The following is a 22,716-nucleotide window of genomic DNA, read 5'->3' as shown; positions in this document are numbered from 1 at the left end:
CCATACTATAGTTTCCTTTCCCCACAGCCTGCTTTATAGAGTTCAGCACATACTAGCTGTGCTTTGATGTTGTGTAGTTGGCAAATATGTGACTTGGGGTGTTTAGATTCAACAGGGCTCTTTGAGTGGATGGCAATGTGGGGTTGAATAGCCATGGCAAAACATGCTGCTAAAATTTGTAGAGTGTTTGGACTTTTGTGTGTGTGCGCTGTTAAGTCACAGCCAACTTACAGTGACCTTGTGCGGTTTTCAAGTCAAGTGGTGTTCAGAGGTTGGCCAGTGTCTGCCTCTGCATAGCAACCTTGAACTTCCTTGGCGCTCTCCTATCCAAATACTGGCCAGGGCTGACCCTACTTCCAAGGTATAAGGAGATCAGGTTAGCTGTCATAAGAACCTAAGAAGAGCTCTGCTGGATCAGACCAAGAGTCCATCTAGTTCAGCATCCCATCTTATGCAGTGGTCAACCAGTTCCTCTGGATGGCAAACAACAGGGCATGGCATCTGAGGCCTTCAATACCCTACAAACTGGATTTGCCAAGGAGAAATGTTATTTCAATAGTATACAATAACATTTTTTATATTTTGTAGACATGAAGAGAGCAGCAGCATCCAGCTGGAAAGCAGATTTAAATAGGATAATTCAAATGTGGACAGGATTTGGGAGTATTTTGCCATCCAGTTACAGCTGTCTTATGGTGACCCCATAGGGTTTTCAAGGCAAAAGATGTTCAGAGGTGGTTTCCCATTTCCTGCCTCTACATCACAACCCTGATTTATAGCAGCTTTTAAGCAGATGGTGGTGGGTACCCTGATATACAACAGTGTCCCATAGACAATAACAGTATCTGGAAGGCACTGGGTGGGTACCAAAAAGGGCTGCCAACTTGACTCCCAGGGCTGCCAACTTTAGGGTTGCCAAGTCCCCACTGGCAGGGGATGGGGGGAAGGGTAGGATTGGGGAAAACCCCTGGAGATTTGGGGATGGAGTCTGGGGAAGACAGGGTCCTCAGTGGGGGAACAGTGCCACTTAGTACAGTCCACCCTCCAAAGTGTCCATTTTCTCCAGGGGAACTGAAACATGTAGTCTGAGCTGGAGTCTAGTATCCCTAAGTGGTGGTTGGAAATCTGCTGGGATTACACAATATCCAGGTGACAGAGTTCAATTTACCTGGAGAAAATGGCCACTTTGCAAGCTGGATTCTATAACATTATGCCCCATTGAAGACCCTTCCCTTCCCTCCCTAACTCCTACCCTCCTCAGGTTTTACCCGCCAAATCTCCAGGTATTTCCCAACCTGGAGCTGGCAACCCTACCCTTGAGACAGCATTTTTGGCATTTAACTTCCTTTCCCAGAGCACATGTAGACTCTGGGGTCTGTGGCCTGTCAAGGCAAGAACGCCTGCTGACTGGCATATGCATAATAAGCGCAGCACGAGACATGTTGCTAGAGCATGTGCTGCTTCCCGGGAGCTGCCTGTCAGTCATGCTCTGCCCCCAGCAGTCTTTCAGCAGCTCTCCTGCCATGGAGCTTGTGTTTATATTAAATGCAGCTGAAGCCTCCTCCCGTGCTGCAAACGGCAGAATGGAATGTGCAAGGGGAAGATACCCAGGGCTGTCTTGGCTACCCAGATCAGAGGGTTTTGTGCAGAAGGCCCTATATGGTCCTGTTTGACAGAGCGATGGAGATGGAGCCTGGCTTTGCTCCTTGTTTGGGAAGCTGCTGGGAGGGGAAGGAGCTAAGGAGCTATAAAACCAGGGAACTTTCAGTTTCCCACTGCACCATCCCTGAGTAGCTCTCCCCAGCCAAGTGCTGACAGGGTAAGTGGGCAGTGGACCAAAAGGGGGGTTGGCTGAGCTCTTTCTCTCTCTCTCTCTCTCTCATTGCTGGGATGGTTTAAACAAGGATTTTTTTCCCCTTAATGTTTAAAATGTGTCACTGCCTGTGAAGCCTCAAGAAATGACTACCAATGCAGTCCCAGGCAGAGCTATCTTCGGTCTAAGCCCACTCATTTCTGTTACTAAGCCCAGTAACTCTGCCTAGGAGAACTGTGCTGCCAATGTTCAACATTTTCCATTCTCTTCAATGGTTCATGGCATGCATTTGTAGGCTGCAGTCCTGCTGCCAAATGCTCTTGGGCAATAAGTGCAATCCTAAACATAATTCTTTTCAGCTGTATTCAAATGGGCTTGCTCTCAGGTGAGAGTTCTTAGAAACTGGACTGTAATTCTCACCAATTTCAGTGGGACTCACACCCAAGCTAGGATGCACAGGATTGCATTCTTTTTTTCCCCCTTTAGGTGCCCAAAAAAGCTTTTGGCATGCGCAGTGCTTTTTAAAAAGCATAATTGATTTTCATGGGATGCATGAAGCATTGAAATCAATGACTTGATTGTACCTTTGGTCTTTTTTCCTCTGTTTAATTTGCAAGATGTGAATGGTTATAATGTTTACAGGATATGACATTTAGATCTGAAATCTGGAACTGGTCTGTTTGTGTTGATACATTTCACCTATGTCTCTGCCATTAAGGCACCATTCAAAGTGATCTTTGCTGGGCAGTGTCCTTTCTCTCCAGGCTTAGCCTCAGATTCGTCCCTGGTGTTCTTTTTTATTTTAGATGCAGTGGATTTGCCCTTGCATGAATTAACTTCTGCATTGCATACCTATTTTTCTTCCTACTTAAGGATTTCTACGGATTCTCTTCAAACCTGCCTTAGTCTAAACTAGATTGCTGGATGGGACACTTTTCATTAGCTCCTGGTTTGCACTGTTAAGGAGTAAGAGGTGCATTTATTTCTGGCTTCAGAGCAGGAGGAACTGTGTAGACTTTGTAGAGCAAAAGTTTTGCCTTGCTTTTAAGTATTAGGTAAAGTGTGTGTACAGTGATGATACTATACAGATGCATAGGCTAAACTCGTTAGAAGTAAGCAGGGCAAATGATTTCCAGTTCAATACATAAACAACCTAGAGTAAAATGAACTTTGCACTGTGGGTTTTCCACTAAAATTTAACAGATGTAATATAGAATCTCAAGCATGGAATATGCTCACTTGAGATAATGGGTAGATCTACATTTACTTTTCTTTCAAGGGGCACAAGGTGGTTCTTTCCCTTCTCCACTCTCACATCACCCCTGCAAGGTGGGTTTGGCTAAGAGAGACAGTGACTGGCCTAAGATCACCAGGCAGGACTTAATGGCTAAGTGAGGACCCAGTGTTTCTACACTGACCTCTTCACAATACTACACCATGGGGTAGTCCTGGGGACAAGACACAGAAGACTCCTTTCTTGGCAACAGTTGTCAGCATGATGCAAAGAAGACCACATCCTCTATGTCTCTAACCTTGCCTTGGCAGCAGCATGCATGCAAACTTTTTTTCCTTTGCTGTCAAGTTTCAGCTGACTTATGATGAGTTTTCAAGGCGAGAGACATTCAGAGGTAGATTGCCTGCCTCTACATAGCACCCCTGATATTCGTTGGTGGTCTTCCATTCAGATACAGGACCAGCCTTGCTTAGCTTCTGAGGTCTGATGAGATTGGGCTAACCTGGGCTACCCAGGTGAGGGCTCTTCTTCCCATTATCTGCTGGGGACTGGTGAGTTTCTGCTCCACTGTTTCAAACCGATAAGGAACTGGGCTGAGTGAGGTTTCTCTGAGTACCATGCCTATGTTTCAGCATTACACGAATGATACTATTTTCCAACATGTGATTTTGTACTGTTAAGCTACAGTTACACTTTTTATTATTAGCAATTTTAAATAGTGTCTTATGAACTATTCATTTACATACCATTCTTTGAGAGGGTTTTCTTAGTTGCTTTTAGTTTCTCCTGACTGAACCTATGAAACTGCCTTAGACAAGGTCAGGCTGTTGGCCTGTCAAGATCAGTGTTTTGTGCACTGGTCGGTGGTGGCTGTGTGGGATTTTAGGCAGTGGTCTTTCACGTCATTTACTGATCCTTTTTAACAGCAGACACTGGGGATAGAAGGTCTTCAGGGCTGGACTAACAATTAGGCCAAGTAAGCACTGGCCTATGGACCCCCACATCTTTAGGGGACCCGGGCCAGCTTCCACCTCCCCAGTTTCCCCGCTACTTGCAGCCCTCAGAGCCTGCACGTGCAGCCAGCAACTGAGTCACTCTTTGTCTGATTTGCCTGGTGAAGCTGCTGCTAGCATCGACATCATGTTTGCCTTTCTGTCTCTCCCCTGCAACTTTGTTAAAGGGGCTTTTGAGAAGGTGCCTGCAGGTTGCAGTGGGGGCAATGGGCGGTGGGGCAGGCACTCTGAGATAGTTTGTAAGGGGGCCCCCCAAGATTTTGATTGCCTAGGGGCCTCCGCAGGGTTTAATCTGGCACTGCTGGTCTTAGGTTATCACTGAGAAATGAATGACTAGCTGTATGACTAATCCCACAGGCTCCTACCATAAACTGCACTTCAGTCTGAAGGGCACTGTAGGCCCAAAGCCTGCTGTGTAATGACATGGTACCTGTGGTATTCCCCTTGGAGGGAGGTTTGTCTGGCCAGCTCATTTCAAATTTTAAAGAAAAGAACAAAGACCCTTCCCCTCTGGGAGACATGTATCTTTGGGACTGCTTCCTTTGGTATGTCGCTCGAAGAGCATCACACTCTGCAGAGAACAACCTACTGGTGACCCCCAGCCCAAAAGATGTCTGGCTGTCCTCGAGCAGGGCCAGGGCCTTTTCAGCCCTGGCTCCTACCTGGTGAACTCTCTGCAAAATAACATCTACACAGGACCTAATGCAGTTTTGCAGAGCTTGCAAGGCAGAAATGTTTTGCCAGGCTTTTTGGTTGAGGACAGCAATGGGTACTACCTTATCTAGCATTCCCTTCCTCCTCCCCTGCTTCTTCTCTACCTCCCCTGTGATATAGTGATACAATTTGAAATTTGATGTTTCAGTGTCATCTGATTATGTTTTAGTCATATTTTATTTAAACTGTTGGGGTTATTTTATTAATTTATGAATATTTTTACTGCTGTTTATCACCCTGAGCCCTGTGCATTCAGGGTAGGGTGGTCTATACATTTAAATTATAAATAAATAATAAATAACATAGGTTAGCACCTGCTTCCTATCTACCAGGTTTTTATCACACTTTTCCTCCAAGGAGCTCAAAATGAACATGGTTCTCTCTTCCCAATGTTATCCTCAGAAGGAACCTGTGTGGTATATGTGCTTGAGAGAAATTAACTGACGTGAGCTTCAGGGCCAAATAGAAATCTGAAATTAGTCTTCCAGTTTGGCCCTCTGACCACCACAGCACACTGGCTGTAAGACTTTTGGATGTTAACAGCATAATTGTATATGTTTGAGATGATTTAATAACTTATTGTGACTTTATTATAATAATTTAATTTTAAGTTGTTTTGATTGTTGTTAGCCACCCTGAGCCCATCAGGGGAGGGTGGGATACAAATATAATAAAATATGATTTAAAAAATTAAAAAAAATAATCCTATGTATGTTTTCAGGGCTGGCCCCACCACTAGGCAAACTGGGCGATTGCCTAGGATGCCGGCCTTCTGGGGGCACCCAGTTGGGTGACCCCATGTGACTCGGTGACGTTATCAGTGCGGGGGAGGGGGGGCACCAGAGGTTAGCCTTGCCTAGGGTGCCAGACAGTCTAGGGCCAGCCCTGCATATTTTATTTTCAGAACTAAGTTCCACTGAACTCAATGCAGTTTACTCCAGAGGAAATGAACATAGGATTGCCATCTCTGGTCTTGTTGATTATGTTTTTCTTCTTTTTTTGTGTTGACTTTTGTGATTTTAAATTGCACATTCTGAATTGTATATTTGATTTAAAAAAAAAAAAACCCTATTATTTTGATATTGAAAGGTACTCAAGGAACTTGTTCCCCTGAAAAGTGAAGTAAAAATATCAGAAAACACCCTCATTCATATCTCTGTAAGGACGTGTTGGCAATGCACATCTAAGCAACTTTGCCTTGGCAATATGGTGCTGGGAGCCTGGTGTGCTGAAATCAGTTTTAGAGCTTCCTAGGAACAAGAGACAATTAGCAGTTAATTGCATCCCTTAATCACCCAGAAGAGATGTGCATTGCAGGTTGGCTGAATCAGCTACTGTACATTCTTATCCCTGCTTTCTGAAGCATCCTGAGGGTTTAAATCGTAGCTCAGCAGGCAGCAGAGGAAGCTCCGATTTCCTCCAGTTTCTGAGCTTTCGTTACTAAATATGGCTTTTCTGTGGAGTTCGCCATGCTCAGACAGAAATGCCGTGTTTTCCCCCTCCCCTCCTTGCTCCAAGGATTTTTTGGCTCAGTTGGCTGAGTTTGAGCAAAGCCCCTTGACCTCTCCAGTTCCATTCCAAAAACAGTCTTTTGACAGACTTTGTTTCCTAATTAGGAAATGGTTTGTTCCAAACAGGCTTGAGGCTTTCATGTTAGGTGACGTTCCTGCATCCTAGATGAAATGCTTCCATAAAAATTAGCAGCTATCCTTGATCAAGTTATTATTTCAAACCTTTCTTTTCCAGTAAAAAGATATTATTCTTTGAGATTTATTTCTCAGATTCTTTGACCAAATTGCTACAACACATTCTCACATTATTGTATTTTCCTAGAAACTCTGTGAGGGTTATTAGGTGGTAGAGGGCAGGGGGAGGAAGAGACCTTCCCAAAGCTATGTGCTGAGGCACTTCTCACCCATTATGTTAAGTGTGCTATTAAAAATGTCATGTGTGAATGTGACAGACATTGCAAGCATGAACATCCTCATCAGGGAGGCAGGCTTAAGTACATTTGTTCAGCACACACTTGCTGGCAACAGCTGTAGGTTTGCCAGCTGGATCATGCAGCAAAATCCCCTGAATTTTCATCGTAGATTATCCTTCCAGCTAACAGTAACACAGAGACCTCAATGGAAGAGGTTCATTGATTCAAAGGATGCAGTCCTATGCTCATTTACTTGGGGGTAAATTGAATGTCCTTGGTCCTACTTCAGAATAAATGTGGAAAGGATTTTTCTGCAAAGTATCCCCCCCCCTTTTTTTTCAGAATCAATTCAGTTTGTCTTCAGGGGAGATGTGGTGCTGACATTTTAAGCTCAGCTGGAGCTTCTGTATAGGGGTGTGCAAAAAAAAAAAAAATCGGAATTAATCAGATTCGGAAATATAGGGGGCCAAAATATTTGGAATAACATATACTTCTGAATACTGGTATTCGGAATAGCCATAAGTACAGGAGATATACGGCTATTTCCGAATATACGGCCCCATTATACCTTATGGGCCATTGAAATCAATGGCAAAATAGGGTATATTGGAAGCTGCCTGGAGGGGACGGGGTTTGAGGGAGAGCCCCCAAATTTGCAGGGGACCTGCAGGGGACTCTCCCCCCCAACCCCCCCAAGTCCCAAAAAGTCCCAACCCCCCCAAGTCCCAAAAAGATTGGGCCAGGGGATCCCATTCCAGGGGCACCCAAAGAGGGTGCCCCTATCCCACCATTATACCCTATGGGCCATTGAACTCAATGGCAACATAGGGCATAATCAGAGGCTACTGGGGGGCAGGGGGTTTGAGGGAGAGCCCCCAAAACTGCATAGAACCTGCAGGGGACTCTCCCCTACAAAACCCCCAAGTCCCAAAAAGATTGGGCCAGGGGGCTCTGTCTTTGGGCTCCCCAAAAGGCCCATTGCCACCAATGCTGGGGAAAGCCCAATTACCCACTTTCTCCACTAGTAGGGCAGCCTATTTATTGGCCCTAGGCAAACCGAAAGCACCCACAGACTCCAAGAATAGCTCTATAAATCATGAAAATGACACAGCCCAGACATCAACCCCCTCACACCAACCAGAGGTAATTAAAAAAACCAAAACGTGACAGAAAGAAACTTAACTTTTAACCCCCCCCCCCCAAAAAAAAACAAACAAACCCAGAACCAGGAAAAGGGACAACAGGACAGGATGCAAAACCAACAGCAACAGATCCAAACAAATCCAACTGAGAAAAGGTCAACAAACATAACTGTTAAAAAACTGAACTTTTTAACAATAAAAAACTTCAGACCAAATCAGTCAACACCCCCTCCCCTCCCAAAAAAAAAACCAGAACCAGGAAAAGGGACAACAGGACAGGATGCAAAACCCACAACAGATCCAAACAAATCCAATTGAGAAAAGGCCAACAAACTCAACTGTAAAAAAACTGAACTTTTAAACAATAAAAATTAGGCCAAACAGCCCCCTCCCCAAGAACCAGAAGAGAAAAGGAAAAACAGCAGCACAACACAGCAGCAACAAATCAAACACAGAATCCTTTTAAAACAGTAAAAAACTTGACTTGTAACAATACAGGAACTTAACCAACCCCTTACCCCCCCCCAAAAAACCCCTTCACCCTAACTCCAAGAAATCCAAGCCACCCAAATCAGGAAAAGTAAAAGGACACTGCACTTTTAAAAGTCCTCTCACTAAAATAACATATAGGCAAATTGGCAACCCCTCACCCTAGGCCCCCACCCCCAGCAGAACCCCCTAACCCTAACCCCAAATAAGCTACCCACCCACCCAAATCTGGATAAGTAAAGGAACTCTGAGTCTTAAAAAGTCCTTTTACTTTTATCCTAACTAAAATAAAAACAAGAACCCCAAGACTGTATTACCTTAGATGTCTTCTCTAGGCAGGTCAGGCAAGGCTGAGAGAGGCAAGCAGCTGAGGCCAAGCACAATCTCTCTCTCACAGCAACACCAGCACAGCAGCAATGGAATGGAGTCCAGCCAGGCAGACTCCTTAAAAACTACACAGAGCAGTTTCAAAAAATACCACTGCTCTGTGATTGGCCAGAGAACAGTGTTTACTTGGATACCCAAGTAAACAAAAGAACAACAATGTTGCTGATGGCTGGGGGATTAGCCCAGACATCAGCTACACAACAGCCCTGCAAAGCATGCATTTGCAATGCATTTTGCAAATGCATGCTTTGGATTGGCTGCTGGGGCTTCTCTCCCCCTCCCTCTCCCTCCCTAATCCCAGGGAGGTTATGGGAGAGGCGGGAAAAGGCTTCCAAAGGCAGGAAAGGAGGCAAGCAGCTTCCCTGACGCTGCAAAAACTTCTTTCCTGCCTTTTACATTGAGTTCCGTATACTTCCGAATATTGATTCAGAATAATGCCTTCCAATTGGATTCGGAAGTATACAGCGCCATATGCTTCCAAATCAGGGGGTATTCGGCAGTCTTTTCGGTTCGGCTGAACCGAATGCACACCCCTACTTCTGTATGGCCTTCTGTGTGGAAACATCTTAACATGAGTAACATACACTATCAGGTCATTGTGCATGGCCCATTAAGCCCTTTGAACTCACATGTAGGGCTGGAATTAAGGAGATGAAAGCTAGTATTATCTTAAGTGACATTAATGGCAATACTTAAATTAGCAGGACAGTGTGTGCTCCATGCAAATAAAAAAAATACATCAAGAAAACATGAATCTTGCAAAATGTCAAAATTAGTCAAATTTGTCTTCTTAAATATTTCCTCGAGTTTTGCTAATTGTGAGAGAAAAAACACAGTGCAGTACCACTGAAAGGACTTATTCAGCCATTCATCTGACGTCTAAGGTTTTAGCATGCATAACTTCAAGCAAATGTTCATAGTCATAAAGACTTGGAAATAGGATTTTAAAATAGCTTAAATTCTGATGAAGCTAAATTCTGGTTGCTTGCTGTTTCAGAAACAGCAACAGAAAATGTTCTAGAAATGTTTTGTTCTTCTGCATTGGTCTTATTTTTTATAGGACTGTAACTGTGTGGAGGGTCTGAGAAAGTTAGTATAGAAGATGTGTGAAGAAGAAGACAGCACCGCACTGGTTTGTGACAATGGCTCAGGACTTTGTAAGGCAGGCTTTGCTGGGGATGATGCTCCAAGAGCTGTTTTTCCATCCATCGTGGGACGTCCCAGGCACCAGGTGAATGATTGGTTCAGCTGTTCAATTACTACTTCACAGAGTAAATAAGATAGATCTATTACGATTAATGGGGAGGAAGACATATTTTTTTCTAATGTTGCCCTCCACATTGAGTTCTCTTCAATGACTGCTTGGTAGAGTAAACTGAACTGAATCGTGGTAGTTTATGGTAAACATCACAGTTCTCAGACCATTTTTTCTAGGCTTATCCAGTTAATGGCTGCTCCATGTAGGATACAATTGTTTTACTCACTTTCAGCCTGACTATGAGCAGATATCTTGGAAGGCAGCCATCTTTTGTTGGAATTTGGCCACTTTTTCCTTCCACCACAGTCAAACCAATTTACTCATAGCAGATATATAAGAACTTGTTTTGCTGAAGTGGGGTGCGTGACTCAGGTCAGTTTATTTAGTCAAGTTATAAACTGGTGAGAACAAAACTGCAGCAGCCTGAATTCAGTCAGCACAAGTGCAGTTGACTATAGAGGTGGGTTTGAATCCAGGAAGTACTCGGTGCCTCTTGCTAAGTAACAGTGAAATTAAATGTGAACTTCACATCCCAAAGAGGCCTCAAAACTTCAGAGAGATCTGGAAATCCCATTAAGGGGGTTGTGATCCCTTGATAGGGTTGCCAGGCCCAACTCAGGAAATAGCTGGGGGCTTTGGTGGTGGAATCAGAAACAAGGTTATCACAAGCATGATTGAACTCCAAAGGGAGACAGGCCATCATATTTAAAGGGACTGTGCTTCTTTTAAATGTCTTCCCTTAATTGAAAATTTCTTTTGGGGTTCATAGGATTGGACTAGTCCAATTTTTGCGACTGAACAACAAAAATCAGACGCGATGCTGAAAATCTGGTGTCTCTACCTCAAAAAACAGCTTCCCAGAGCCCCAGATACCCACAGATCAATTCTCCATTATATCCTATGGAAACCAGTCTCCATAGGGTATAATGCAGAGCCCAGCCCACATTCAGCTCCACCCTCCTGCTCTCTGATAGCCCTGAAGTTGGGGGAGGGCCCCCAAATCAAAGGATCCCCTGCCTCAAAGTGGGGATTGGCAACCCTAGTACTGTAAATGTGGCTAGTGCTGCCTGTTTCCTGAGGTGTGATAATCATCGGATCAGGCAGCAGACTAAAACAAGAGTCTGATGTAATTAGGAATTAATAAAATTTATTTCACTGTAAATCACCTAATAAGGTGGTATTAAGGTGGCACTGGACTTTAAGAATTAACAGAATATGCAATTATTCAATTATTTTAAAATAACAAACTCTTTAGGCTAAAATCATAAACTTTGGGATAGAGATGCTTAACAGCAGGCTGTAAATTAGTAGATAAAAAGTGTTCTGTACAACATTTGTCACTAGATGGCTCTTTCCCCATTTTTGTCTCTGAATTTGGCATCACAAGAGAAGAAGAAATGGTGTTTTGGCTGAAATGTTTGTCAAGAATCCAGATTTAATACATTATTTTGTCTGGCATTGCATTTTATTTGTTAGAATGAGGCAGCTTGTTAGCTTCAGATCTTATCTGGATTGAAAATAAAATAATTGATTTATACAGCATCTTGTTTGCTTTTGACTTTGCTTACATGAAAGCCTGAGGGAGCCCTCTTTGTTTCTTTCTCTTATTAGGGTGTGATGGTAGGCATGGGACAGAAAGACAGCTATGTAGGTGATGAGGCTCAAAGCAAAAGGGGGATCCTGACTTTGAAATATCCCATAGAGCACGGAATCATCACCAACTGGGATGACATGGAGAAGGTATTTAAACTGAATATTTGACGTCATGCAGAAGAAAAGGATCCTGATCAAATGTAAAAGCAAAAGTGTATAATTACCTTTTCACAATAAATGTATCTTCCTGATTTATTGAGCCGTCTGCAGGCCTTCTAGTGCATGTCCTCTTGAAGTGTATGACATATTATACTCAGTCGGTAGACACACGCATGAGTACAAACAGAAGGAGGGGGAAGGACAGAAATGCTCACTAACTAATAATATGAAATAACTTGTCCCTTTATTTTGCACCTTCCTTACTGTTGTAAACCTGTGTTCATGGTAAGCTTTTTATTTTTACTCTTTGCAGATTTTTTTTTTTCAATCAACAGGAAGTCACACTACAAATAGGAAGTCACTTTCTGAGCAAGTCACCATCTGGCTTCTCCCTGCTTGGCTCCTGTGATTTTGTTATCAATATATCTAATAGTCAATATGGCCAATTCTGTGAATACTTAAATAAGAGGGTGGAACCATAAATGAACTAGACAGATCTTTCTAACCCTAAGATTCCAGAAGAATCTGACTTCCTCAGGAGCATTCCTGTTTGCTTCAAAGTTTTCTGCTTCTTGTTACAATTAAGTGTGCATATTGGGAGCAAGTCAGTTGTTAATCTCTTTTCTAAACAGATGCAGTTGGCCAGCAAAATTCAGAAGTATTTCCTCTAATATGAACTGCAATCCCATGTTGCTGTTTTTCTGAGTATAAAATGTTGGCAGTTATTTTTTTTTAAAAATATATCTAGATGGTCCAATGTTGTTAGAGCTTCAGAAATGTTGTCAACAGGTGGTGGTAGTTGTGGTATTAATTATCATGAGGTTTATGATTAATGGCTTGATAACAATAATAATCTTCTTGCCTTTTACTATAGATTTGGCATCATTCTTTCTACAATGAGCTGCGAGTTGCCCCTGAAGAGCATCCAACTCTGCTCACAGAAGCCCCGTTGAATCCCAAAGCTAACCGAGAGAAAATGACACAGGTAAATGGTATATTCCAAGTTTTATTTTTTGAAGGGCCTAATGGTATGATCTCAGTTGCTTTAATTCTGTGCTCCCATTTTCTCTGAGGTGAGATGTGGAAACTGCAAGTTATTCTGACAGTCCTAGTCTCTTGTTGCTTGCTTGCACAGTTACAGTATAGATGGTTAAGAAATTCCACCTGTCTTTCTTCTGGAATTTTTTAAATTATTGTCAGTCTTCAAGCCTTGGAACCAGTGAGTTGGCCAATTTTCCATTTTCAATTTCTGAACTTTATTGAGATCACTGTGCATGCGATTTTCCGTGTGCACCTCTCCCTGTAAGTAGATTATATATATATATATATATATATATATATATATGCAAATATTCCTGCATGATTACATTAACACTCTTGTTTTGCATAATGTTTTCAGCAATGTTCATAAATGTTCATGCATGCTGTTAACTTGGAAGGAAAAAAAGATGCAGTTTGAAGACTGCAACGGGCTACCAGTTCCAATGTTAAATTCTCTAAGGCCCTTTCTGTACTAACAGTTTGATCCTTTCTTTCTCCACATACTAAAGTGACCTACATTACATACTGCCTTCAGTTCTGTCTTGCCTCACCGTTTCTTATAGCTTCTACATTTGTTTTGATGAATGGGTGCTAACTCTGCCTCCACCCTGCTGTTGCCATGCTGTTCTCAAAACCTGTTTTGGCCCAGGCCAGATCTGGATCTAAGTCTGGGTTTTTCAAAGTCATCCCCAAAGTTATTGTTAGTGCACTGATTCTGGAAGTTGCTAGGCTGAATGAATGACCTGCAGCAAAGCCTCTTAACACCACCCCCACCCCCTCAACGAAATAACTAGCATTGCAATTGAAAAGGGCGGGGGGGGGGGGATAGAAATACAGATGGAAAGGACAGTCTGAAAGAAAGCCCTAAAAGTTTACAAAGGAAATTAAATACACTTACTTTCTTATGTTTTATGTTAACGATGAACAGCAGTGTCTCTCTTCCTCTTTATAATCTGATCCATGTCCATCTTGTCACCAAACAGAGTTGGGAGGACATGAGGGATGATAAAGAGAACTATAATGCAGATACAGAAGCAAAACTCCACAAAAGGTGCAAAGCAAATTTTTAAAAGCAGAATCAATATGTAGATGTGGATCTGTACCAGGTGGATTAAGTGCTCAAAAATCTGGATCAAATCTGAATGCAGAAAGGGCCAGAGTTGGATAAGCAGACAAAACAGAATGATAAGAAAATGGAATTGGGTACCTCTGCTGATCCCTAAATAAGAGTTACAAAGTACAACCTGTACTAATGAGCTTTTTCCCCAAATTCAAAATACTACTTAACAGTGCTATGTGGGAGAGTGTCAGATTATTTTAATTCTTGAGGTTTCTTCTACTCTTGAAAGTATTGACTGAACTCTCCTGCACCCTTGTCTTACTACATGCCTCTTGTCTGCTTGTTTGCTGACTCTCTACATTCAGGTTCTAAATAATCTGGTGCAAGAATCTGAAAGAACAGCCATATGGTTTTATCACCTTGAAATCTCATCTCTGTCTGTTGCTCATTGTTCACTGAGCCTCACCTCTTTGACTGCTAATCTTGGTTACATTGATAGTTGTGATTATGTCCCTGGCTCAGATGTTAATGTGAATTAATTGTTCCTTAGCACACTTTAACTATCCATTACAGTCAGGGTGTGGTTGAGAGTAGATCACTTCCAGCGAGATCATTTAGAATAATAGAATCATAGAGTTGGAAGGGACCTCCAGGGTCATCTAGTCCAACCCCCCTGCACAATGCAGGAAACTCACAAATACCTCCCCCTAAATTCACAGGATCTTCCTTGCTGTCAGATTTCCAAGAGTTTAATTTAACCAGGGAAGTAGAGATTTCAATTCATGTTTTTAAGACAATGTCATATGCACTCATATCAGTCTGATACAAATTAAATTCTCATGTCATCTGCTAAAGAATCCTGGGAACTGTAGTTTGGTGAGGGAGATGGAATGATTGTTAAACCAGTTCGAGTTTGTAGTGTAAAATATGCCCAAAGTGGTGGGTGGTTTTCTTAATCCTCAGGAAAGATCCTAGTTATGTTGTACATAAATTACAACAACAAAACTTCCTTGTTAGTCATGATTCATCCTGCATTTGCATTTATCTCTCTCAGGAAATTTCGAATTTATTGTTTGGAAGGCAGGAGAAATCACTTAAACTGTGCTGTCTTTAAATGCTGGAACAGGTCCAGCTATTTTGTCAGTGGCTAATACAAAGACCAAACAGTAAACAATACTTTTCATCTTTCTTTTGTTTCACTATTTTTCAGATTATGTTTGAGACTTTCAATGTACCAGCCATGTATGTTGCTATTCAAGCTGTTCTGTCCCTTTATGCTTCTGGCCGTACAACAGGTAAGTGTCAAATAACTGAAGGAATTTTTAGAATAAAGTTATAAACAGATGTGGGCCTCAATGCTGTTGGTTGTGTGTCCTCTGAAGGGATTGTACTTGACTCTGGCGATGGTGTCACCCACAATGTGCCAATCTATGAAGGCTATGCACTGCCTCATGCCATTATGCGCCTGGACTTGGCTGGCCGTGATCTGACTGACTACCTCATGAAAATCCTGACAGAACGTGGCTACTCATTTGTTACTACTGGTAAGGGAAGTGCTTGTTATCAAGTTTGGCTCAGTGTGTCCTATTTCTAGAGTTTTGGTAGTCATGTGTTAATTTTTAAACTGTATTCTAGTCTGTATATTAGACTAGTCATTTTCAAATGTTCTGTTTTCACTGTTCCCTTTTCTGCGGAGGAATCCTTGCATGTTATGCTCTTGGGTATACAATAAATTCATTGTTGGGCTATTGTTGTATTGTTGGGTTACAGAACACAGCCTCTGACATTGTTGAAGGGAAGATGGATGAGTTGTCTTACCTGCCTGCCAACACTGATTTTACTCATTGAGAAACCCACAGTTCACTGCAACACAGTGTGATCACAGCTGCATTAGACTGAACAGGAATTGGCCCTGATACAGATATAATAAAAATGCAACAAGTTGATGCATGCAAGTAGTAACATACACATGGATTGCGCTGAGATATAGATTTATATTAACATTAGATGAGAAAGTGAGCTCTGTTTTTTAAACGTCTATTTGAAAATAATACAAATGTATATTTAAAAATCACAATTATCTACTATAATATTACATAACCAATAACTGTAAAACAATATTCAGTTTGAAAATCAGCTGACATATATTCATTTGTAACTAACAAACCACACTATCTTGTACATTACTCTGCAACTAAATTTGAATACCTAATTAAGGGTTGCCAGCTTTCTTCTTCATACGTTATTTTCCCAAAATGTCGCAGAGTGATTAATTTTACCATTTGCAGAGTATCCTAAACTTTTACCAGCCATTCTCCTGTATTAGGAAGTATCTTGGTCTTTCAACATCTAGCAAAAACAATTCTTGCCACTATCAATAAATTTAGCACCAATTTCTTGTGACCAATTGGAATGACTTCAGAGCAATGAACTAAAAATAAAACCAAGCACAAAACAAACATTCCAGTTTATTCAGAAGACTAATGTTCCAAAAAGCATTATTAACTTTATGAACAATTTCCCCCAAAATTTGCACCTTGCAACATCTTTTCCCAATAGACAAAACTAGCATTTATGGCTTACTATTACTAATTTTTTTAGGGAGGGGTTGTATTGTGTGTGTGTGCCTGTGCCTGGAAATCATGGCAACCTCTGGTGACCCCTACTGGGGCATGGAAGACGTTCAGATACAGCCTGCCTCTGCCTTCTGCTTCTGATATTCCAAGGAGATCTCCCATCCAAATACTTGCCAGGGTGTACCCTGCTTAGCTTCTGAGATCTGCTGAGATTGGACTTGCCTGGGCTATCTAGGTCAGGGCTCTTATTACTAATTTTAGATAACCTCAAATATGTCATTCTTACTGTTCACTACTGATCTTGGATGGGCAACCTCCTCAGCTCAACCCCAAACTACTCTCCGTTTGAAAATGGTTTTGTGTTTGACAGGGTGCTTGCAAATTAGAGTTGCCAGCTGTTAGCTGGACAATCTTGGGAATATTGAGGCGACAGTGATTGCAGTAATTTATGTTGCACAAGATTGTGGTGTTACCTCCAAGTCTATCTGGAAGTTGGTATTTAGCATAGAGATTTGGGGAATTTCCTAGAGCATCATGTGATGCCATGATGTCACTTGTGGGTATGAACCTGGAAGTGGCATTGTGTGACACAGTGCCCCCCCCCCATTTTGATCTTGCTGTGCCATTAAGTAGCAGTAGAAGCCCAGGGTTGGGTGGTTGCCCTCCACAGGCAAACTGATTGTATGCACACATAGAGGTGCCCTATCAACTTCCCATAAATTCTGTCACATTCCCACCATTTTCTTCTCCCTCTCTAACTCTTTCTGTAGGGGAGAGACCAGCTGTGGGGAATGGCTTTTTATGAAGAGAATGGACTACCAACTGGGGAGTATCCTGTAAATTGCTCTTCCCAATGCCTTCTACTATGACTTCATGTTGGGGCTGACAGGAATTGTAGTTTTCAGGGTTACCTGAACAGAATAAGGAGAAAACTACAGTTCTAATCAACCCCAGCAGTCCAGTAAGGTTTGAGCATGCACGAGCAGTAGATCTAGTCATTTGTCTTGGTGATGATGAATGGTGTCCATTGTGCAGAGGCAAGTACTCTCAAAATGTAGCTCATTTTTAAACAGTGAACAAAGCAGCACATGGGTACTTGGCAAAAGAGAAAGCAGCACAGGGACTGGGTAGGTTCCATTTTTGAGTGAGTGATTTGCAGGGATCACAGCATCAGCAATAGCTAGGCTGAGATTAATTCAATCACACCCCTTAATGCATCTTCTGGCTACTGTGTATGCCATTACTGATCTAGCATTTGAAGTATGCAAATGACTGATGTTGCTGCATTCAGATATTCAGCCAGGAGGTATGTATGTGGCTTCAGACTGCTTCTGGAGTCTGAATGCAGAATTCTATTTCAGTTAACAGAACAGAACTGGCAATTATGTTTTTTTGATATGTGAAAAAGAAAACTTGTGTTCCAGTTCTGAATGGAATGGAAACTATGTTCCCCCCCCCCCCCCAAGTTTAGAATTTTAAAAAACTGATCACCGAGACTTTTGGGGGGGATTGTTGTGAAGTATCTGTTGTTGTTTTGTAAAATATCAAGCCACAATTGAAAATTAAAGAACAAGATCCAGAAGATTTGTGATATCAAACTGTTTGTTGGTCTCAGGAATGGAAACAGCCATTTTACATTTAACAAGCAACAACCTCCTCCTCCTTTTAAAAAACATAGGGATGAAACTATAGAGAAACAAGGCAAATAAAACCATATCTTCCATGTTACAATTGAGGAAAAACTAATAGGTCTTTATTTTGGATCCCATCCATAGCTGAGCGAGAAATTGTCCGTGACATCAAAGAGAAACTCTGCTATGTTGCCTTGGACTTTGAAAATGAGATGGCTACAGCTGCTTCTTCATCCTCCCTTGAAAAAAGCTATGAGCTACCTGATGGCCAGGTGATCACAATAGGGAATGAGCGTTTCCGCTGCCCAGAAACCCTCTTCCAACCCTCTTTTATTGGTAAGATCTTGTATATGTTAATATTCTTGCCCCGTTTGTTCTGAAATTTTAGCCTCTTCATCTTCCCCAAATAGGGCCCCAAATGTTCTTCTTCAAGTTCTGTTTAGTTCATATTCTGGGCCTACCCAAGTCATATAATTCTTGAGCAACCATCCCTTAATTCAACTTCATGTTTATATGGCTACATTTTTCAATTTATGGATTTTGCTACCATGTATACATTTGATAAGGAGCCACAGCCATATCTGTTACTGAGTGTGCCTGTTTTGGACATAACTGAATCAATTAATGTGTTGATTGGAAGTGTGTGTGCTATCTTAAGAAAAATTAACTATGCTTCTGAAATTCTTCTTATCCAAATTTCTCCCTAGATTTTAGAGTTTTCAAATTAGATGGTTATATTTCACTAGTGAAACCAATGTATTAGAAATCTTCTATTATTCCTATTTTTTTGTTTCCAAAGCTCCATGCATGTGCATTTCACTGTATCCTCATTTCTTGAGTTCGCTTAGACCACTTGCACTGTGGTCAGTAAGTTTGTACACATTGATAAAGCACTGTCAAAAAAGAAATCATTATTCTACACAAAGTTACATCAAAATTCTTTCAGTCTGTGTTATCAATTCATAGTAGTGTCTGTGCATATTGATAAAACATCGGTACATCCAGTCATGACTGCTTTTTTTGGAATTTATCCATATGCATGTGTGCCTCTAATGGAAACTAAGGTGAAATATGCATGCTCAAGAACGAAATTAGAGTCCAGTGGCACTGTTAAGACCAACAAAGTTTTATTCACGGTATGAGCTTTCATGTGCACACACACACTTCTTCAAATATAATGAAATGGAAGATTACTGTTCAAATTTATAGACAGAAGCTGAGCAGTAAATTAACATGTGATGAAGATATTAGGATATTTTAAAATATGCATGGGCAAAACAGGAATAACAAGTTCATTTGGGGAGAGGGGGTTCAAAATGGCAGCAAAACTATTAGCACCTTCCAGCCACATCCCCTACTGCTCTTCCCCGAGTACCGTTTTCTGATGCACCAATCCCATCCTATTCAATGGTTATTGACCATGGTATGGAGCAAGCTTCATTTTTCCAATCTCTCTTTTCTTCATAGAAACAGTGATGTTGTCATATAGCCATAAGATTTGATTACATAATGACATCACCGATAGCAAGCTAATATACTTCATTGCAAACACTGATGAAGCAATGCAAAAGAGGCAGGCATTCTGGAAGTAACGTTTACAGTCAATCATTCTATTGTACTCCAAATAACTTTTTCTTGACTTTAACTTGCTGCAAGATATTTCATTTCCTGTGCTTAAAACATGCACATCAGCAACTAACATTTTAATACACTGAGCATGGGAAAGAAATTGTTCTTCACTTTGATTAAACCAAAGGTATTTCACTAGCCATCCTTGTAATAATGTATTTGCTGAAATCATTTACAGGCATGGAATCTGCTGGCATTCATGAAACCACCTATAACAGCATCATGAAGTGCGACATTGATATCAGAAAGGACCTTTATGCAAACAATGTCCTCTCTGGTGGCACCACTATGTATCCTGGGATTGCAGATAGGATGCAGAAGGAGATCACGGCCCTCGCACCCAGCACTATGAAAATCAAGGTACCACAAAATTGCCCATTATTTCATACTAGGGGGCAAAAAAGGACAGGTATAGATGAGCTATTTTAATATAAGCCATTTCAGCATTATAGTGCCACTAAATTCACTTCAGAAATAGGGGGTCTAAAGCTCTGTATATAACACTAAAGCTGACAGCTCATCTTGTTTCCATAAAAACAGGGATTGCAAAGCCCAGATCTATTGGAATACTCAGTAGGTCAGCAATAATGATTATTAGGATGAGCTATCTTAAAAAAAAAAGTCATCCAATGATTCCCTTTATCTATCATAGTTAACCTGTATAAATACTCTCATTAGGTTTTTGAAGTTTCTTTAGAAAGTAAGCCAAATAGATGGCAAATTATAAACCTGACCATGAGTGCACTTCTGCAAGAAAACTGAAATATAGCAGGTCTAAAGAACCGTGGCTTGAATCCATCAGCGCATTTCCACAGATGGAAGGATTTCCATCTGTGGAGTGCATGATCCCCAAAGCACTGCTCATTGAGCACAGAGGACCACACAGGCATTTGTGGCTGCAGGAGGAAGGAGAAAAGTCATGGTGTGCATGTAGAAATCTGTCTGTCCACAGAAACTTTAAGCTTACCTGAATCAAGCAGAGATTCTGGGAGTTCTCCTTACCTGTGGTCAGAAGCACAGTTAAATATAGATAAAAAAAACTTATGGCATTACAAGGTTTGTCATAGGGGCAGCTTTCGCAACACCCACAAATGAACATTCTTTATGCAAGACAGTCCAGGATAACCTGCTGCACAACATTTTAGCGAGAATCTTATATTTCTTTCCCCCTCTTCTCCAGATTATTGCTCCTCCTGAACGCAAGTACTCTGTTTGGATTGGGGGTTCTATCCTTGCTTCCCTGTCCACCTTCCAGCAGATGTGGATCAGCAAACAGGAATACGATGAGGCTGGGCCATCTATCGTACACCGCAAATGCTTCTAAGTTGCTTCCTCTTCTTCCTCTCTCTGTTTCTCACTTTGAGCACATTACTGTGAATGTATTCAGGAAAAATGTTGTTCTTATATATCTCCATTCCAAATACCTTCCCAACAATGTCTCTCTGTTTCCAATTAATGTGTAATTTTTGGGGTGGAGGAAATGATCAAATAAGTTTTTATTTGTCACAAATAAAAGTCCCCGTTGACTTCCATTATTCTAAGAACTGCAAATCCAATCCTTGTGGAAGAAAAAAAACTCCACCACAATAGATATATACAGGACTAACCAATTGCAAGGTCAAGGAGTGTAGGTTTATTAGTCATGACAGCTAAGTAGAACATTCATGTTGAAAGGCAGTGAACTTCTGAATTTCATATTCTGCAGTGATAGCAGAGATCATGCCCTGCTTTGAGAAGGAGATGGTTAGCCACTGCTATAAACAGGATTTTGGACTAAATCTGGGCTAGATGGAACCTTAGTCTGATCCAGGGCTTTTCTTAGGCTCTTGTGACAACCGTAAGGAACTCTCCGAAGAATAGACAAAAAAATTATAGTAATTGTAAAATATTGGGTTCGATACGTCATGGTAAAACAGGAATCATGCTTTATTGATCACTACATACTAAGACAAAATGGCGGGGCCACAACCCTGCTTATATGCATGCACAAGAACCACCCCCCAAGATCCCCATACCAAATCATGACAGTCAAGCTTTGCGCCAGAACTGCTGATTGGTTCTCTATTAGAGTTCAAAACACATAATGTATCCCAGAGACCCGAGTTCCTGGGTGCGTGAAAGCTACCTGCCAAACATAAAGTTCAGTACACAACAGTAATGAATGCTTCCTGTGATATAAAAGTGCACATATGGATCAAACCAAAAGGACAAAGGAAACTTTTATGAGAATTCAGCTTTATTAGTGCTCTTTGGGACTACTTCTGGTACAGTTCATACTGGGCTTGGAGCAAATATTTCAGTTATGGAGCTGAAACTAGTGGTTTTTTGATAGGATTGAAAACTGTCTTAGAACATTTAAAAATATTTACAGTGAGATGGAAAGGAAAGTAAGGATTGTTCAAGTCTTCAAAATGTGTAGCTTTATCAATATAGAGCTACAAAAGTGTGCCCTAAACACAGTAAATAGGATTGATGTGTAGGTGAGTCTTAACATTTCAACCTGGAACTCAGAATGAGCTTAGAAATATTTTTATTTGCAGTCTTCTTTCTGATCCTTTGACATTTTGCTAGTGCCCATATGGAACACTTGATCACTGCAATCAAGATAGTGATGAAGTTTCAGGATTTGTCCTAAGGTGGTTTTTTATTTGTTTGTTTTTTAAGTTTCATGGAACATCAATGTTCCAGTTCAGCTCTTCCAATGGCTGTCTCCTCCTTGCTTCGTAGGAAGCATTACTCAACTAAGAAGCACATGGTAGTGAGGCAATAGGAGGAGTCTGTTTTGCTTGGAAGTTCTCTTGTTTCCATATACACTCCTCACTCCAATAAACACTTTCCCACTCCAAGCAAGCTTTCCCCAGGACCAAGATCCAGTTGAGCCAGTATCTGGAACCATTCATGATCTGACTTTTTTTAAAAAAGGGGGGGGGAATTGGAATATTCATGAGTCCTAAGTTCTGTAGTCCATAGTTTTTTATGTTAACCCAACCACTGGACCATTCATAAAGTATGTGTAGCTGAAAAACTGCAGTTAATAATAACCATGAAGACAG

General features: G+C 41.3%; 1 protein-coding gene across 1 annotated transcript; it reads left to right on the top strand.

Annotated features, from left to right (window-relative positions):
* The first annotated feature begins 1,665 nt into the window (after nt 1-1,665).
* On the top strand, nt 1,666-21,195 carry ACTA2 (actin alpha 2, smooth muscle). Its single transcript, XM_060241291.1, has 9 exons — nt 1,666-1,819; nt 9,777-9,947; nt 11,586-11,714; nt 12,601-12,711; nt 15,038-15,122; nt 15,210-15,371; nt 18,179-18,370; nt 19,842-20,023; nt 20,844-21,195. The coding sequence occupies exons 2-9, from the start codon at nt 9,819-9,821 to the stop codon at nt 20,985-20,987; spliced, it is 1,134 nt and encodes a 377-aa protein (XP_060097274.1). The 5' UTR covers nt 1,666-1,819; nt 9,777-9,818; the 3' UTR covers nt 20,988-21,195.
* Nucleotides 21,196-22,716: the final 1,521 nt, after the last annotated feature.

The sequence above is a fragment of the Heteronotia binoei genome, chromosome 6 (genome assembly GCF_032191835.1).
Source record: "Heteronotia binoei isolate CCM8104 ecotype False Entrance Well chromosome 6, APGP_CSIRO_Hbin_v1, whole genome shotgun sequence".
Classification (NCBI taxonomy): Eukaryota; Metazoa; Chordata; class Lepidosauria; order Squamata; family Gekkonidae; genus Heteronotia; species Heteronotia binoei.
Note: the sequence above shows the minus strand (reverse complement) of the source record. Positions and strands in the feature narration are given on the sequence as shown.

Bases quoted from the DNA above. Each gene is read 5' to 3' on its own strand.
- ACTA2 (XM_060241291.1), top strand. From the start codon at position 9,819: ATGTGTGAAGAAGAAGACAGCACCGCACTGGTTTGTGACAATGGCTCA. The intron at 11,715-12,600 runs GTATTTAAACTG...CTTTTACTATAG, and splicing joins ACTGGGATGACATGGAGAAG to ATTTGGCATCATTCTTTCTA. The intron at 20,024-20,843 runs GTACCACAAAAT...CCTCTTCTCCAG, and splicing joins CCAGCACTATGAAAATCAAG to ATTATTGCTCCTCCTGAACG.